The 19355-nt window shown below is 43.9% G+C and overlaps 1 protein-coding gene across 1 annotated transcript in view; it reads right to left on the reverse strand.

Annotated features, from left to right (window-relative positions):
* The window catches only part of LOC117484542 (endothelial zinc finger protein induced by tumor necrosis factor alpha-like), a gene marked incomplete at its 5' end in the record, with an annotated part of 54471 nt that overhangs the window by 22491 nt on the left and 12625 nt on the right, over positions 1-19355 (reverse strand). The window contains one exon of the mRNA XM_034132970.1: positions 18985-19011. Coding sequence (XP_033988861.1) covers positions 18985-19011 — 27 coding nt within the window. The remainder of the gene's footprint in view (positions 1-18984; positions 19012-19355) is intronic.

A 19355-nucleotide genomic window follows, 5' to 3' on the forward strand; every position in this document is an offset into this window, starting at 1 on the left:
TTCAAAATATATGGAATTATGGAGTATTAAATATGAAACAGATTATGTGTGAGTAAAATGTACAAGGTGGTTTTATTTCTAGAGAAACTATGGAGCAGAGAGTTCTCTTCCAGCCAGAGGTGATTTGTTGTACAGTGTTATTGCAGTGGGCAGGAATGTTTTCCAGTATCTGTCCTTGTGACAGGGGAGCTGCAGCAGTTACAAAGACAATTACAAAGACAGGCTGTTCTTTCTAGAGCAGTATACAGAAGGCCAAGCTAAAGACTTGGTAAAAAGTTGCCAATACATGGATTCTAAAAAGGGCTTTTTGGAAGACTGCTCCAAGAGAACTATGGACATCAACTCTTAATCGCAGCAGCTTGTTTGGACAAAATGTTGAACTGGAATGCCATCAAGAGTGAAGATAGAAAAGCACTGCATTATTATGCTCGTGGATGTTGCAACACAATGGAAGATGTTGAGTTTTTGGATGAAATGAATAGCACATCAAACATGAGAAATGTGATCATGAAACTCCCATTTAAACTTAGGGAAAAGTGGAGAACAACTGCATATGCATACTATGAACACAATAAGACAAGAGCAAAGTTTCCAATATTGGTCGACTTCATTGAAAAGCATGCACGCATTGCATCAGACCCCATGTTTGGAGACATACAGGATGTCATGCCAAAAAGGGATATTAAAGTGTACAAATCACCCAGCAATAAGCCTGCTCATGGTTATAAGGGAAGTAGTTGTGTTACTGTGACAAGCCCAATAATCAGTGAGGAGCAAAAACCTTTCCAAAACATCAAATCAGACCATAAAGGCATTACTGTTAAGAGGCGCTGTGTATTTTGTGCAGGAGAACACACCTCTGAAACATGTAACATGAACAAAAAATCTCACAATGAAAAGATTGACTGCTTAAATGCACAAGGAATTTCAAATCAAATCAAGTTTTATTTATAAAGCACATTTAAAAGCGATTTTTGGTCGAGCCAAAGTGCTGTACATGTAATAAAAACATATTACTACAATCACAATAAAAGACAATAAATTACAACAGATATATATATAAAAAATAAAAATAAAACACAAGGAAAAGTCAGGAGTCGTGCTCCGCTCTAACTAGAAGGCCAGAGAGAAGAAGTGTGTTTTTAGTGTAGATTTAAAAACCCCTAGGGTCTGGGCCGACCTCACATGGAGGGGCAGAGTGTTCCAGAGCCTCGGGCCAGCTGCTGCGAAGGCTCGGTGCCCTCGGGTTTTAAGCTGGTCTTGGGCACTACCAGCAGCAGCTGGTCAGCAGACCTTAAAGCTCTGGCTGGGGTGTAGCGCTGGAGGAGTTCAGCTATATAGGCCGGAGCCAGCCCATTTAGTGCTTTAAAAACAAATAAAGGATTTTAAAATCAATTCTGAACCGAACTGGAAGCCAGTGCAGTGAGGCCAGAATTGGGGTGATGTGGTCACGCTTTTTGTGGCCAGTCAGCAAACGTGCAGCTGCGTTTGGACTAGCTGCAGGCGTTTAATTGAGGCCTGGTCCATACCCACATACAGAGCGTTGCAATAGTCCAGTCTTGAGGTAACAAAGGCGTTAATAACCCTTTCTAAGTCATTAAAAGATAAATACGACTTGGTTTTGGCCAATAGTCTTATTTAAAAAAAGCAGGATTTGACTACAGTGCTGACCTGCTTGTCGAATTTAAAAGTGCTAGTGAATGTCACTCTAAGGTTCATGACCGAGGGGAGGATGTTTTTTTTGAGAGCCCAGAATATCAACCGGAGAGGCTGGAGGTTGGGGTCCAAAAAAGATGACCTCAGTCTTGCTCTCGTTGAGGTTGAGAAAGTTTTTACTCAGCCAGGATTTTATCTCTGTTAAGCAGTCCATCAACTGCTGTAGTGAGTGTTTGACATTTGCTTTGAGAGGCAGATATATCTGTACATCGTCGGCGTAGCAGTGGAAGGGAATATTATGTTTTGTGAGAATTGAACCTAGGTTAAAAAAGACTGCAGCTGGGCGTAGACTACTCGCTCCAGGGCTTTTGATAAAAAAGGTAGAGATTTTTCTTTTTAAGTAGTGGCTTAACCACGGCATGTTTGAAGGCAGCTGGGACACATCCTGAGCTAAGAGAGGTGTTTAAAAGTAATAAAATACTTGCTCCAACTGAATCAAAAACATATCTGAGAAGGCGAGAGGGAATGCTGTCTGAGGTGCAGTTTGTCGGCCGCAGGTGCTTGACTACATCCGAGAGAGAAGAGAGGGATACAGGCTCAAAGTGGTCGAGGACAGCAGGGCACAGAAAAGGAGCAGGATCTGGGGTAGCACTAGTGTGGGCTAGCCTAAGAGCAGATACTTTTTCAATACATTTTTTTTAAGAAACTTATCACAGAGAGTAGTCGATGGGACAATAGAAGAAACATCACAGGGATTAATGATATAGTTGAGGACATTAAAAAGAACCTGAGGTTTATGGCTGTTTTGGAGATTAACAGAGAAATGTGCTCTGTTTTGGCTGCTTTGACTGCCGTCTGGTAGTCAGAAAGGCAAGCACGAAGGATTTCTAGGTTGACATGGAGTTTATCCTTTTTCTCTCTGCACGTCTGCAAGCGTCTGAGAGCACGAGTACAGTCATTGAGCGACGGCTCTGATAGAACTTTGGTGCGTCTAAGCGTAAAAGGAGCAACAGACTCCAGTATTAGTGTGCATGTCGAGTCAAACATGGAGATAAGCTCATCAGCATTAAAAGCACAGTTCACATCTAATTTACAGATCGGAGAAGCATTAAAAACATCAGAGAACTATGAGCCAGGTCTCCGTCAGGAACATAAAATCCAGTTCACGAGAGGTGAAGAAGTCGTTTAGCAGGAACGTTTTGTTTGCTATCGACCTAGCATTTAGCAAAGCCATGCAAAGTTTTCGCTCTGGGCTTGCCGAAGGTGTAGTGCGTCTCAGCTGACGAAGATGTGCGTGTTGAACGCCGCGCGGGCCGGGAGCAGTCAGTCGGGCAGGAGGAGCTGCCAGCGGGCCCAGCAGAGTCCGCAGCTCCGGAAAAACATAAAAAGCGATTTATGGTTGCCAGATGTAGGTTTGGGCAGCAATATCAACTCCAGTGAGGGTCTGAGGTGGAGGAGAGCTTGGCGATCGTAAACGAGCAGAGCAGAGACATTCTGACAAACATAAAACAAAAACAGGATAGCTAAAGGTAGAGAGCTGAGGGAGCGGCGAGCCGACACAGGCGCCATCTTTTGTCATCAAATTTGCTTTGGCTGTCTAACGAAAGGACATCTAACCAAAGACTGTCAGAAAAGAATGAAATGTGAAGTTTGTTCAATGAAACATCCAACAATATTGCACATCTACAAGAAAAAGATTGAACAAAAAGACAACTCTGATAATTACACCCAAGCAGCTTCTGTAAGTAGTGCATTAGTCTCTTTAAATGGCAGAAACCACACTGGGGCCGGTGGTCAACAAACCCTACCAATTATCCCAGTTCAAATAAAGTTGTCAAACTCGAACCAGACTGCAGACTTACACATTTATGGATCAGGGAAGCACTGCAAGTTGTTGTACTCAAGCCCTTCAACAAGATGTGCATGCCAAGGGCAAGAGAACAAAAATCGTCTTAAAAACAATGGGTCAGGAGAAAATGATTGACACTTCCTTTGTCAAAGATCTTGAAGTGAGTTGCATCGAAGGCAATGATTTTAATCAGCTGCCTAAAGTATACACAAAAGAGGAAATTCCTGCTGGAAAAGAGCACATTCCCACTCAAGAAAAAGAAATGCAAATATCTAAGAGAAATTAAGTTGCCTGAATTGGATTGTGAAATCGGGTTGCTTATAGGAACAAATGCACCAAAGCTAATGGAGCCGTGGAAAATAATAAACAGTCAAAATAGAGGACCCTTTGCTGTTAAGACAGTCCTAGGTTGGGTTGTGAATGGACTGAATCAGGAAACCACTGAATCTGAGAATACTTCATGTGCTGTTGTTAATCGGATATCAGTGACAGGTTTAAGTGAGCTGCTGGTGCAGCAATACAATCATGACTTTCCAGAGAGACGTTGTGATGAGAAGAAAGAGATGTCAGTTGAAGACAAACAATTCTTAAAGATCATGTCAGATTCAGCTGAAATCAAAGATGGACATTATCAGCTTGAACTTCCATTTAAACAGAAGAATATCATGATGCCAAACAATCGCAAACTTGCAGAGCAGAATCATTAAAAAAGGAAATTCAAAAGGAACAAAGTTTTCCATGATGAATATAAAACATTCTTGGAGGCTGTGATAGCAAAAGGTCACGCTCAGCTACTGCCCCAAGAGCAGCTCAAACCTGAGAGTGGAAATATGTGGTGCATACCACGTCATGGGGTTCATCACCCAAAGAAGGGCAAGATTTGTGTAGTGATCGATTGTTCTGCATCTTATCAAGGATATTCATTCAATGAAAAGCTTATTCAGGGTCCCAATCTTACCAACACGCTACTTGGTGTGCTCATTCGATTCAGACAAGAACAAATAGCTTTCATAGCTGATTTCGTGGGGATGTATCATCAGGTCAAGGTGGCTCCTGCCGATCAAGATTATCTTCGCTTTCTTTGGTGGCCAGGAGGAGATGTCAGTTTACCTCTCGCTGAGTACAGGATGACAGTACATCTATTTGGTGCCACTTCATCAGCAAGTTGTGCAACCTATGCTCTTACTAAAACCGCTGCAGGTGCTGATCTCTCTCTCTCTCTCTCTCTCTCTCTCTCGCGTCCGGTTATACTTCACTCGCGTTTATGTCCAAATCCATCAGATCTAGCTAGTTTTAGCTAATGATATGGCTGCTGCCCCTCCCTACACGCAGATCACGCAGACTCAAACCTCATCTTATGCCCAAATTCCAGCTGAGAGGGTCTTCTCTATAGCTGGCCTGATCGCCTCCGCCTCTCCGCTGAGCATGTAGACATGCTCATATTCTTAAACAAGAATGAGTATTGAATAGCTGCATTCTGTGCATAGGCCCTGTTATAGGTTGTTGATCTCTGTTGTAATAGGGTTACGTTACCCTAACCGGTTATGTTGTTCGTGTATGATCCCTCTTTAATTTAAAAACCAAGTTATGTTTTAAGCATGAAAGCTGTAGGCCTATAGCTGTCAACTGTTCAAACTGTGATCACCAGTTCAATACATTTGACAAATTCGACCAAATCGAATAAAGCTGATTGAGAAGGAGATGAGAGTGTTTAATGACTCTATGAGAGGTCTCACAATCTCCAAGGATAACTTGGATAAGGCTGAAGCAGCAGTGTTGTGTTCTTTTGTGTCTTTTCCAGAGGAAGTGGACACTTTGAAAAGGGGAAAACCTATCAAAGGAAGTAGTGCACTGTATAAATTGGATCCAGTGTACGAGAATGAACTGGTAAAGGTTGGAGGAAGGCTAAATAAAATGGCAATGCCTGAGGAAGCAAAGCACCCAACCATTCTTGGAAAACACCACCATGTCTCTAAAACTATACTTCGAGATATTCATCAACAAGTTGGTCACAGTGGAAGGAATCATGTTATCCAGGTTAAGACAAAAATACTGGATACCATGTGCCAATGCATTAGCCAGAAAAATTATATCTGAATGTACTGGGTGTATCTCAATGTCGAGGAAAGCTGCTCCAGAGCTATCCAAGGATACTACGTCATCGAGTGCCGCCGAAGGACTGTTCCAATGTCCAGGATACTTGGAATTCTACAGAGGCCGGCGTCCTTCGTTGAGGGAAATTTCGAGGCTGCACATATGTAGCCTCTGCGGTCTTAAAATCCCCACAATGCTTAGTTTGCGGACGGACCAATTTCCAAAATCTTTGGCGGAAATCGCGCTCCATTTAAGGCGGGGCCTCGCATATGACGCACACCTGTTAGCCTGTTCCACCATTCTTCGTTTTCCGAGGCTAGGAAGGATTTTTGCCTCGCTTCAGAAGGAACTGACTCGGAGGGACTTGTTCTACCAAGGAAGCGTCCTCTACATTGAGAAACACCCACCGTGTGCAGACGCATGCATGGAAATGCAGGAGAACAAAACATTTCAGATCTGCCAACAGACAGAATTATACCAGACCTACCACCATTCACATATGTTGGAGTGGATTACTTTGGCCCCCTGGAAGTGAAAAGAGGACGAAGCATTGTGAAACGATATGGAGTTATCTTTACCTGTCTAACAACCAGAGCGGTGCACTTGGAAGTAGCTCATTCGTTGGATACAGATTCATGCATTAATGCCTGCAGACGTTTCATCAGCAGAAGAGGCCAAGTATTGGAGATGAGGTCAGACAATGGGACTAATTGCGTTGCCACTGAAAGATAGCTGAAGGAATCTATAAAAGAGTGGAATCTGAGCAAAATAGAACAAGCCCTCCAGCAAAACAGGGATGCAAACTCATCAGGTATGAAAAAGGTGACAAGGATCCGAGCCCCCCGACCCCACGGAATATCAGCTTTAAAATGAGGAATAACAGAGGATTTTAGCAGTCAGAACAACTAAAGCAGTTCATAATAACAGAAACGCCAAAGAGTCACATCTAATAGAAATGTATAAAAGCATTTATTTTAATTGTGTAGCAGTCAGTTTATAATTTTGGCAGCACTGTTGAGCATTTTGAAAATGTATTTTCATGCCTCTGTGCAAGGCTTAGTCTTTCTATCTGTATAGCCAGTGGTGTAAAGTAACTAAGTTCATAAACTCAAGTACTATACTTGGGTACAATCTTGAGATACTTGTACTATATTTAAGTATTTCAATGTTTTGCTACTTTGTTCTTCTTCTCCTCTACAGTTCAGAGGTAACTGGTGTACTTTTCCTCCACTACATGTATTTAATACCTTTAGTTACTTCACAGATGTGGATGAATGATGTGAAATATAATCAAGTGTTAAATCAGACTTTAGTTCCACCTGGAGTAAATCCACAAGCTACCCTGCAGTATACAAAGTCATTCAAACTAGCTGCACCTTTACCAGCTTTGAGAACACTTTAATGATAATCATAAAACACATCATATATATAATTCTGAAATGGACCAATCTGCACAATGACTACTTTTACTGTCGCTACTTTAACTATATTTTGATGATAATACTTTTCTACTTTCACTTGAGGAACATTTTGAATGCAGGACTTTTACTGTAACAGAGTATTCCTACACTCTGGTACTTCTACTTTTACTCAAGTACAAGACCTGAGTAGTTCTACTTTTACTCTAGTACAAGATCTGAGTACTTCTACCTTTACTCAAGTACAAGACCTGAGTACTTCTACTTTTACTCTAGTACAAGATATATACTTATACCACCTCCGTTTATAGCCTATGAAAATAACTATTTGAAAACGAAGGCTAAAGCTAACGTTAGCAGATAGTGACAATGTATGCTAGTTAGCTAGCTCAACGATTCCTTAAATAATATTGCGACAGAAAAACTTTTCAGTGCACATCACGCTCTGCCGCTCCGACAGGGAGCTCTGCTCTGAACACCTGAACGGCCCGCTTCATTATAATATATTAAAAAAGAACACCATGCGTGTCATGATGGCACATAACAGCTCGCGGCCGCAGATTACTCCGGGTCCCAGACACCCCCCATACCCCAAAAATATTTGTATTGCAGATCTACATGAATCACACAAACGACCTATTTTGGATTCAAAACGGCGAATTTCGCCAAAAGGTGACAAGTTTGCATCCCTGGCAAAAGGATGTGAAATGGACCTTCAATCCTCCTTACGGAGCACATCATGGCGGAGTATGGGAAAGACTAATCTGGCTTGTAAAGAAAATTCTGCTATCCATCACAAAACAACAAACACTTGACGACGAAAGCCTTTCAACAGTTCTGTGTGAAGTTGAAGGAATTCTCAACAGCCGACCAATAACTACAGTGTCAAATGATCCAAATGACTTGGAACCTCTCACACCAAGCCATTTGCTGCAGTTCAAGGTGAGCTGGTCACAGGGATGCGTTCAAATGTAGTCAGTAGTTTGAGGAACTGTCGAAATGACGAACGCAAATAAAGTTGAGCTCAAAAATCCTCCAGCATCATTGAAGTCTCCGGTTTGGGAACATTTTTGTTTTGCAGTTACGTACAAGGATGACGGACAAAGACAGGTGGACCGAACCAAAGCTGTTTGTCGTTATTGTTCAACTAAAATTGGTTACGTGGCTGGCAATACATCAAACTTGCACACTCATTTGAAAAGGCATCCCCCGAACGTGAATATCACCGGTACCAAAAGAAAAAAGACTGAAGTGCAAACTCAACTCCCACTAGCATTTAAGCCTCCCAACACTCGCAAAAAGTTCAGACCGAGCCAAAGCTTTTACAAACGCCAAATATCCTTATGTTGCCATGTTAGCAAAGCGCTACCTGGCTGTATCTGCTACCTCTGTCCCTAGCGAGAGGGTGTTCTCCACAGCAGGAGACATTGTTAGTGCCAGCAGATCTGCCCTTTCGGCAAGCAATGTGGACAAGTTAATTTTTCTTTAAAAAAAAAAAGAAAATACAATGACAAGCAAGCAAGTCCTAATGTCAAGCTGGCTGCTTAGGTACTAGTACAGTACAGTTCAAATACAGATTATTTCAGTTCATCGAAATGCTGCACCTTAATGTTTATTTTATCATATTTTGTATTTATTTGAGTGAATACATTATTCACAGTTTAATAATAATTAAAAACCCCAAAAAGATATTTTATGTTTTGCGATCATTTTTTCTGCTGTACCGAAAATGTACCGAACTGTGACCTAAAAACCGAGGTACGTACCGAACCGAAATGTTTGTGAACCGTTACACCCCTTGTGCATAACAATGCAATTAATCGCAGAAAATAATTTGATTAATCATGATTAAAATGTTTAATCGTTGCCCAGCAATAATAAACAGTCAGAAGTGTTACCAAATTGTTTAACGTGTTACCAAAAGAGTTTAAAGCAGGGCTGTCCAAACCTTTTTCACCGAGGGCCACATACAGAAAAACATACGAAGGGCTGGGGCACTCATAAAGGTGAGGTATATTGCCTCATCAGTTAAAGGGGACCTATCATGCAAAATGCACTTTTGTACGTCTTTTATACATGAATATGTGTCCCCGGTGTTCCAGGGAACTCACAAAGTGTCAGAAAACACAACCCTCTCTATTTTCCTCCATACCCAAATCTCTAAAAAAAGGGGCTGCAACGGATCTGATAAAAACTGATCCAGATTTGAACACTTCACTGACGTCAGTAAAGTGGCGCTACGGCTATTGGGCCAACTCTCCACCAATCAGGGGAATGTGGGGTTGGGCCACGGCCGGCCATTGCAGTTCAAAAGCGCTGGAGACGCTGTAGTACATATGCCAGGCCTGTAAGTGGCGCTGTAGTCTGCCACAAAAGCAGCTTAGAAGACTTCCCGCGCATATGGTAACCATGGTTACCCTTCTGTTTATTCTCCGCTGTGGCTTTTTTTCCTCCCTCCCCGAGGCAAGCGTTTGCTCCCGCTGCTTTAATTCAATTCAATGCAATCCCTCCTCGTCGAGGCAAGCACTGTAATTCTCTTCGGTTAGTCCACCAGCAGATGACAAACACCCACCTCTCCGCCTCTTCCAAGGAACGAGGGGACCGTGCGGCAGAGTTTCAGTTAGGTTTTCTTTCGCTGGTCAAGATGTCCGTTAAAGTTTAAATCTTCTGGACAAAATTAGAAAAGTGCCGGTCAAAGGTCTTCTTTGTTATTTATTGAGCTTTAAAACAAATGAATAACGACTCTAAAGGCCTATAATAACATGGAGGACGGAGATCTATTTTTCTCCCCCTCTTCTGACTTCATCAGAGCACGGCTCCCCTCTCCTGCAGGGGGGCGTGGTGAGCTGCAGCACACAGAATCAGCCCCGTAGACAGCAAACAGCAAATAGAGCGAAATGAGGCATGGCTAAAATGCATGATGTTGGGAATTTTGAAAACAGAAACGTATAAATATACCTTATATAGGTATGGCCCAACAATATATCATTTAAATATAGCATGATAGGTCCACTTTAAGTTATAAGTTAGCAACATGTAGGTAAATAAGGCTCGATACATGAATATGTTTTAAGAAAAAACCCGCCTACATCACAGCTCTCTGTAGGGTTTCATTTATCTTGTTGGCAGCTCATCCCTTAAAAACAGAAGTCTCAGAGTGATTATAATAAGATGAAATATGAAGGGTCTATTTCAAGCTTGTTATGAAAATAAGTTATTAGGCTTTTTGTATCAACAAAGATTTGTTAGAAAATGTTATCAACATGAATTGACTGAATTTATTTTAAAAGTGGGCTTATTAACACATGAATACTACTGTGTAATATATCTGTACATATATATTTAAGAAGTACAATATAAGAAAAGCAAAAGTTTCATTTGTGGGCCATATTTCATTATACTTTTTGAATTAGCTGAGGGCCAATTCAAAATGGCCAGCGGGCCGCATTTGGCCCCCGGGCCGTAGTTTGGACACCTCTGCTTTAAAGTGTTAATGAAGAGTAAAGGGAACAGACCTGCTCTGTGTATCCGAAGCTGAGGCTGTAAAACAGCGTCCAGTAGTTTCTGGAGTCTCTCGTTCTCCTCTTTGGAAAGAGACAGCTCCTCTTTGGAAAGAGACAGCTCCTCCTCGAGCTCTGCTATCGTTTTTTCAAACAGAGCAAATATATCTTCAGGAGCAGCAGTGAGTCGCTGCTTCTTCAACGACAGCAGCATTTGGACTTTACTCATGTTTACTAGATCACCTTTTCCTGCAAACTCCGTTAAACACACCGTTTCTCTCTCCATCAAACTCTCAATCTGACTAGTGTTGCTAACGTGTTTCCAGCTAGCATGCTAAGCTAGCTCCTATAGTCCGAGGTAAACGCTCCAGAAAAAAGAGCACAGAGTCTATTCGGAGGTTTATCCAGACACACAGATGATGGATCAGTAGTGCTGGAGCTCACACACACTTTATCGGGAACACAGAGAGAGAGAACCGTAGCGACGAGACGCCTCATGGATCCAGGTTAGAAAGAGCTGGGAACTTCACTTCCGGTGAAGACGCCTCCTCCTTCTTCTTCTTCTCTCAGTTTTTGGCGGATTGCAAACAACTTTAAGGTGCATACCGCCACCTACTGTACATGAGTGTGAATCATCATATCATTCCATCTCTTAACTCATGGACGTATATCTATGATCTAATCCAAAATAAATAAATAAACAAAAAACATAAATAAATAAAACAAAACAACAATCCATGATCTATTCTAACCTAATGTTACATTATGTTTATTACCCCAGTTTCCCTCAGAAAGGTAAACAGTGCCTTTCTGGTAGCTCTTCCTCCCTCTCCTTCTGTTCCCAGAATACCAACCACACTCCATTCCCTCTCTGCCTCTATCACTTTATCCTTTAGTTTTTCTCTTTCAGCTTTATAGATGTCACAATGTAATAAGATATGTTCCACATGTTCTTTAACTCCACAGCTCCCACACTTGTCACTGTCACTTTTCCCCATGACATACAGAGTACCATTCAATGCTGTGTGATTTAGTCTGAGTCTAGCTATCATGATTTCCTCCCTTCTGTTTCTTTCTTTATAAATATTAATTGTGATTGTGTTTTGAACTTTATGATACTCTTTGCCTTTCTGGTCTTTCTCCCACCTTTTCTGCCAGATCTCCATCCCTTTCTTCTTAATCACTGCTTTTCCTTCTCCTTTTCCAAGTTACCAGGAGCTACACTGCCCTTTTGTTTTAAATAGGGCAGATGTGTGTAAATCCTTTAAAAGGGTTAACCCACACAAGGCTCCTGGACCTGATGGCATCCCTGGCCGTGTTCTCAGGGTGTGTGCAGTTCAGCTGGCAGAGGTGTTCACAGACATCTTCAACAGGTCCCTGCTGCAGCCTGTAGTCCCCACATGTTTTAAACACTCCACCATCATTCCTGTCCCCAAAAAGACAATCATCACCTGCCCCAACGACTACCGCCCAGTAGCACTCACCTCCATCATAATGAAGTGCTTTGAGCGGTTAGTCAAATTATTCATCACCTCCTCCCTCCCTGAATCTCTGGACCCCCTGCAGTTTGCCTACAGAGCAAACAGGTCCACAGACGATGCCATAGCCCTCACCCTCCACACTGCCCTCTCACACCTGGACCCGAAGAACAGGAACACATATGTGAGAATGCTGTTCATTGACTACAGTTCAGCATTCAATACCATTGTGCCCTCCAAGCTGGCCATCAAGCTCAGAGACCTCGGGCTCAACAGCGCCCTCTGTGACTGGATCCTGAACTTCCTGACGGGCAGACCCCAGGCAGTGCGGTTGGGAAACATCACATCCTCCACCCTGATTCTCAACACCGGTGCCCCTCAAGGCTGCGTGCTCAGCCCTCTCCTCTACTCCCTGTTCACCCACGACTGCGTGGCCACACACAGCTCCAACACCATCGTGAAGTTTGCTGATGACACGACCGTCATCGGCCAGATCACAGACGATGACGAGACGGCGTACAGAGAGGAGGTCGAAAACCTGACATCTTGGTGCCAGGATAACAACCTCCATCTCAACATCAGCAAAACAAAGGAGCTGATTGTGGACTACAGGAAGCAGCAGGGAGAGGGACACGCCCCCATCGCCATCAATGGGACTACGGTGGAGAGAGTCAAAAGCTTCAGGTTCCTTGGGGTCCACATCACTGAGGACCTGACATGGTCTCTTCACACCACCACCATCACCAAGAAAGCTCGACAGCGGCTCTTCTTCCTCCGCAGGTTGAGGAGGTTCAAAATGGATTCCAGGATACTCTGCAACTTCTACAGGTGCACGATAGAGAGTATCCTCACTGGCAGCATGACGGCCTGGTACGGCAGCTGCACCGACCTCGATCGTAAGGCTTTACAGAGGGTGGTGAAAACTGCACAGCACATCACCAGGACGGAGCTGCCATCCATGGAGGACCTTTACTCCCAGCGGCTCAGGAAGAAATCACTACGGATTATCAAAGACCCCCATCACCCCAGCCACAAACTGTTCTTTCTGTTGCCGTCAGGCAGACGTTACCGCAGCATCCTGGCAAGGACAAGAAGATTCGGAGACAGTTTCTTCCCGCGGGCAGTGAGACTGTTAAAAAATTGAACTGTTGAAACAACATCAAACATTCATCTGCTACTCAGTAGTATGTATCTAATACCTAATATATATATATCATTCCAATAACTTGTATATAGACTCATACTGCACTATTCCACATCATAACTTTATTTCATTTTTATAACTATTATTATTTTTGTATTGCTCATGCTCTTATTGTTATTATGTTATGTTATTATGTTGCATTGTTGGAGAAGCCTGTGACATAAGATTTTCAACTGCATAATTACTCTGTAGCTATGTCAGATTGACAATAAAGAACCTTGAACCTTGAACCTTGATATATGTATATTTATGTTCATTTTGTACATTTCTAAAAATAAAGTTTAATGGAAATACTTAGTAGGCCTATCCTTTCTTCCCTGAATTCATATATTAGCAAACCATGATTTGATTTCTCATCAAACAGTAGTAGTTTATTACAGGTAAAAATAACTTACTCTTTGTTATGTCGGCTCGTAGGCCACAACGGAAAGGCAAGGAGACATACACGAGTTTACAAAACCACGGCACATTTATTGTGGTAAATGCAGAGATAGGTGGTCGAGGGGAGAGGGTCGCTCAGTTCGTCCTTCTGCAGCCGCTTTGGAGAGAGACTCCGGGCCGCTGGGATTAATAGCACCGGCTACGGAGGTGTCCGTGATCGCGCTGATTACCCTCTTCAGCTCCACCCCACCGTAAGCCCTGCAACACACCTGCACAAAGGCCCTGGGGCCGTCACACTCTTCTATAACAACAGTTGTAGGTTCAGTTCGGTTAGTTAGTATAAAATATCAGCTGTACCATTACACTGATGTTCCCCGAAAAAAGCGGGCGGAGCCTCTCTGGTGGTTGACTAATCAGAACAGAGTGGCCGAGCTGACCAATCGGAGCACACTAGGTTCACAGGGAGGGGGGGGCAAGAGCTCCAACGAGTCGTTTAGTGGAGAAAGTGAATACTGCTGAATACACATGCTTGACAGAGATGCTGTATGCGAAACCAATGTGAGTTTGGAAAATTGCACAGTATAAATCTATTTTAGTATACCTCAACAATGTAATTATGATCAGTGGAAATGGCCATGACATGGGCCCTTTAAAAAACAAATTTTTGACAACAAAACTTTACATCTGGTAGAATATGAAGTACTTTGTAAGGAATGTGATTTCCTTAACCTGTTAACCTGTTAAGCCCGAGAGCCCCCGCCCGCGAAACTGTGTCTCAGGGCTTCTTAACATTTAAAAACCTATGAATGTGTCATACCCACCTAACGGGAAGAAACTCAGCTAACCATTTTTACCGAAACAAAACACAAGTCTCACAAGAAGCGTCTAAATAATAATAATAATTAAAGCTGCAAGCAGCGTTGAGCGGGTCTTCGACGCTCCGCAGGCTGTTGTCCGCACGTCGAGGTGTGTGTCTAGGTGTCTCGAGGACTCGGCCGTTGGCAAACGTGGGAAGTTTCAGGCCGATCGGACAACGTACATGGGATTTACAGCAGTATCATGAACATTGTGTTTGATGGCGAGTGATCTGTCGCCATGGCAACGGCATTTGATGACACCCCATTATACGCCTAGATGTGTTGAGGGCTGCATCGTTATCAAACCTGTGAAGTTCTGGGCCGTTTGGAGCATGTTAACTGGAGTTATGAGAAAACCATGTTTCACAGCCACCATTTTGTTACCATGGCAATGGCATTTGACGAAATCTCAAAACTGACACATATATGTGTTTAGGGCTGTACCGTTAGCACACATGTAAAGTTTGAACACTTTTTTACCATTTACACAGGAGTTATAGCAATATCGTGCTTAACGGCGAGGGATGCGTTGCCATGGCAACAGCTTTAGAGGAAAACTCACTATTGTTATATTGAGGTGTTGAGGGCCGGACTAGTAGCCATCATCTGAAGTCTGGTGCAGTTTGGATCATTTTCCATTGACTTAAGACAACATTGTGTTTTTTGGCGAGGGATGCGTTGCCATGGAAACGGCATATGATGACATCCCATAATTGGCGTAGAGCTGTTGAGGGCCGGACCATTAGCCATCATCTGATGTCTGGTGCCGTTTGGACGTTTTTCCAGTGAGTTAGGACAACACAGTGTTTCATGGCGAGGGATCTGTCGCCATGGCTACGGCATATGATGACATCCCATAATTGGTGTAGAGCTGTTGAGGGCCGGACCATTAGCCATCATATGAAGTCTGGTGCAGTTTGGATCATTTTCCATTGACTTAAGACAACATTGTGTTTTATGGCGAGGGATGCGTTGCCATGGAAACGACATACGGTGAGATCTCAGATTTCACGTAGAGCTGTTGAGGCATGGACCGGTGATATAAAAGTGAAGATTGGGGGACGATGGGACCGTGTTCATTGGAGTTACAGCGACACCGTGTTTTATGGCGAGGGATGCGTTGCCATGGTAACGCCATATTAAGTAACATCAAATTTGACGTAGAGCTGTTCAGGGCCGCAGTGTTAACCATCATGTGAAGTTTGGTGGCGTTCTGAGTATGTCAGTTGGTGTTATGACATCATCGTGTTCCATGGCGAGGGATCGCCTAGCATCAAGCGAACGCGAACTTTGGCGCCAAATCACGGCTACGCCGTGCGAAAGAAAAAAACTTCTGTGATAACTTTGAATTGCCCATGTCTCGAGACGCTACCCGACGAATTTCGAGTCGTACGGATAAAGTCCCTGGGAGAAGATAGATTTTGTGCGGAGGACGATAAATCGCGTTTTTCCGACGCCAAATTCAAAATGTCCGACTTCCTGTACGTTATTTTTTATACCCCTCCAAGAGGCTTTTTTGTTTGTCTCCGCACCCTAGATATGCGTCGCGAGTTTCGTTCGTTTACGTGAAAGTTAAAGTGGGGGGAGTTTACGTTAAAAACGGAAGTGGGCGTGGCCTACGCAATTTTTTACGCAAGGTTCCGGAACCAATTACATATCGCAAGTTGCACCACTTCTGACGCGCGTGCAACATTTGGTGAGTTTTCACATATGTTGCGGTGGTCAAAGGGGTTCAATAGGGTCTTCGCCGACCTAGGTCTCAGACCCTAATAATACATTACATTTATAAAGCGCTTTTCCTGGTGCTCAAAGCGCTTACAAGCAAGTAAAACAAAATAACAACAAAAGTAGAAAGTGCTAAGGTAGGTGGAATAAGGGCAAGGGGTTAGTTGATAGGAGTTGAAGGCAAGAGTGAAAAGGTGAGTTTTGAGGGATTGTTTGAATGATGTGAGAGTGTTGGCAGATCTGACGTGGCTGGGGAGGGGGTTCCAGAGTGGGGGGGGGGGGGGGTCTGCAGCGAAGGCCCTGTCACCCCAGGTCCGGAGCTTTGTCCTGATGGGCTGCAGTAGGTTAGCTTCAGCAGACCTGAGGCGACGGGTGGGGGTGTGTCGTTGGATGAGGTCACAGAGGTAGGGGGGGGGCAAGGTTGTTGAGGGCTTTGAAAGTGAAAAGTTATCTTTTAAAGTCAATGCGGTGTTTGATGGGGAGCCAGTGGAGGTCAGGGAGGATAGGGGTGATGTGGTCGGAGCGTCGGGTGGAGGTGAGCAAGCGGGCAGCTGAGTTTTGGACATATTGAAGTTTTTTTAGTATGAATGCAGGTGATCCAAAAAGTATGCTGTTGCAGTAATCCAGTCGGGATGTTATAAAGGCATGGATGGGTCTGATGCGGGCGATGTTCTTTAAATGGAAGAAAGCGTTTTTTGTGACCTGGTTGGAAAGTGAGGGTGGGGTCGAGGGTACGGATGTGAGTGGAGGGGTTGACAATGGAGCCATCGATGGTAAGATAAAAATCTTGGGTTGAGCGGGTAAGTGAGTTTGGGCCAATGATTATAAGTTCCGATTTGTCACAGTTAAGTTTTAGAAAATTGTTTTGGATCCAAATTTTAATGTCAGTGAGGCAGGTGCTGAGCTGGGAGTGTGTGGTTGGAGAAATTGATTTTGTTGAGAGGTAGAGCTGTGTGTCATCAGCATAACAGTGGAACTGGAGTTGATGTTGACGGAGGATTTGTCCAATTGGGAGGATGTAGATGATGAACAGAAGGGGACCAAGTACAGAACCCTGAGGGACGCCATGATTGACGGGGGCTGTGGGGGATTTGGAGTTGTTAATAGAGATGAATTGATGTCTGTCAGAGAGATAGGATTTAAACCAAGAGAGGGCAGTACCGGTAATGCCAATGGAAGACTGGAGGCGGTTGATGAGGATGGAATGGCTGATCGTGTCAAATGCGGCTGTTAGGTCAAGGAGAATGAGAATTGAGCGGGAACCAGAGTCAGCAGAGAGGAGAATGTCGTTGGTCACCTTGAGTAGGGCAGATTCTGTGCTGTGGCGAGTACAGAAACCAGATTGAAAAGGTTCATGAAGGTTATTGCAGTCCAGATGGGATTTTAGTTGGGAGGCAACAGTTTGCTCCAGAATTGTTGACAGGAATGGGAGGTTAGAAATGGGCCGGTAGTTATTGAGAGAATCAGGGTTGAGACCAGGTTTTTTGAGTATGGGAGTGACAGCAGCGAGTTTCAGAGCAAGGGGGACAAGTCCAGTGGACAGAGAGGAGTTAATGACTGTGGTGATAAGATGAGTGAGTTGGGGGAGGCAGGCCTTGACAAGGGTGGAGGGCATGGGGTCCAGGATGGAAGTTGAGGTATTCATGCCGGTGACTTGGGCAACTATGTCCAGTGAGGTAATTTGTCTGAAGGCTGTAAAAGGGTGCCTGGAAGGAGTAGGGTAGGCAGGTTCCGGGAAAGCATGGGTGGTGGACGAGACGGAGGAGTTGGCTGTGTTGCTGTGTATTATTTCAATTTTGCTTTGGAGGAATGAGAAGAAGGATTCACACTTTGAGGTGGTGAAGGAGTTGGAGATATTATCCATGGGGTTGAGGAGCTTGTTAATAGTTGAAAAAAGGGACTTTGGGTTGCCAGATTGTATTACAGAGGAGTAGTGGAAGGAGCGTGCACTGTTGAGGGCATCTTTGTACTGCTGTTGGTGCAGTCTATAAATGTCTTTGTGGATAGTGAGACCAGTTCGTTTAGCATGTCTTTCGAGCTGGCGACCTTTCTTTTTGAGGCAACGGAGATGATCGGTGTACCAGGGGGCCGAGTGAGTGAAAGAGACATACTTGTTTTTATTGGAGCGAGTTGGTTGAGACAGGAGGAGAGAGCATTGTTGTAGGTGTTGACCAGGTCAGTAGGGGAAACATTCTGGGTGACGGTGGAGTCAGGGATGGTGTCAGCCAGTAGGGAGACAGCTAAGAAACTGTTCGTGAAAAAAACATTTTTTCCCACCGTAGCTGTGTTGTGCAGAGACGAGGGTGTCCAATGTTAGTGGCCAGCTGACGGCAGGGAGTTGGCGAGATTGTTGACGGCCAACGGCTGGAGGCTGGTAGCAAACGGGCTAGCAGGATAGGGTCCGGTACGCAGGAAAAAGCAAATAGGTAACGGAGAACTACTTGAACAAAGTAGCGATTAGGGTTGGGAACCGAAACTCGGTTCCAGATGAGAACCGATAAGAAAATGCCGGGTACCGGGTAACCATACAAAATACACAATTTTGATTCTGCTTAACGGTTCCTAAACGCGGTAGACCCTGTATTCCACCGGGTCCGTCTGCGCCGCGGCGACCCGGTGGAATTCAGCAGCGGACTGGCCATCAGTATGTTCTGGAGAATCACAGAACGGCCGGTCCGCCCTTCATTTTTTTAAACGGCATCATGTAAGTTGCGCTGACAGGCGACAGAGGTCCACAGTTGCCCCGCAGCGAGGCTCCCCCCGCCCTCCCGTAGACAGTTCACGTGCTCAGTCACTTCATAACACCAAAGATGGATCGCGGTAAACGCTCTAAGTGAGGCTCCACTACACTAAAAAAGCAAAAGACAAGGCACAGTGTAATGCCTGTTAATAGCTTGCCACAGGCATAGCTCAGTTAAAATAAAGCACAGCTATTGTGCAATACATTTGTATTGAATGCCAATTTCAGTAGATTTAATCAAACAAAACATAAACATATTGGACATGGCCTGAAAACTGTAACCTCTTCACATTTGGTTGAAATTAGGGCTGTCAGTAGATTAAAATATTTAATCGCGATTAATCGCACATTTTGTATCTGTTCTAAATGTACCTTCAAGTTTTTAATACTCTTATCAACATATGAGTGGACAAATATGCTTTATGCAAATGTTTGTTTATTATCATTGGAACA

The sequence above is a fragment of the Trematomus bernacchii genome, unplaced genomic scaffold, assembly GCF_902827165.1.
Source record: "Trematomus bernacchii unplaced genomic scaffold, fTreBer1.1, whole genome shotgun sequence".
Lineage (NCBI taxonomy): Eukaryota > Metazoa > Chordata > Actinopteri > Perciformes > Nototheniidae > Trematomus > Trematomus bernacchii.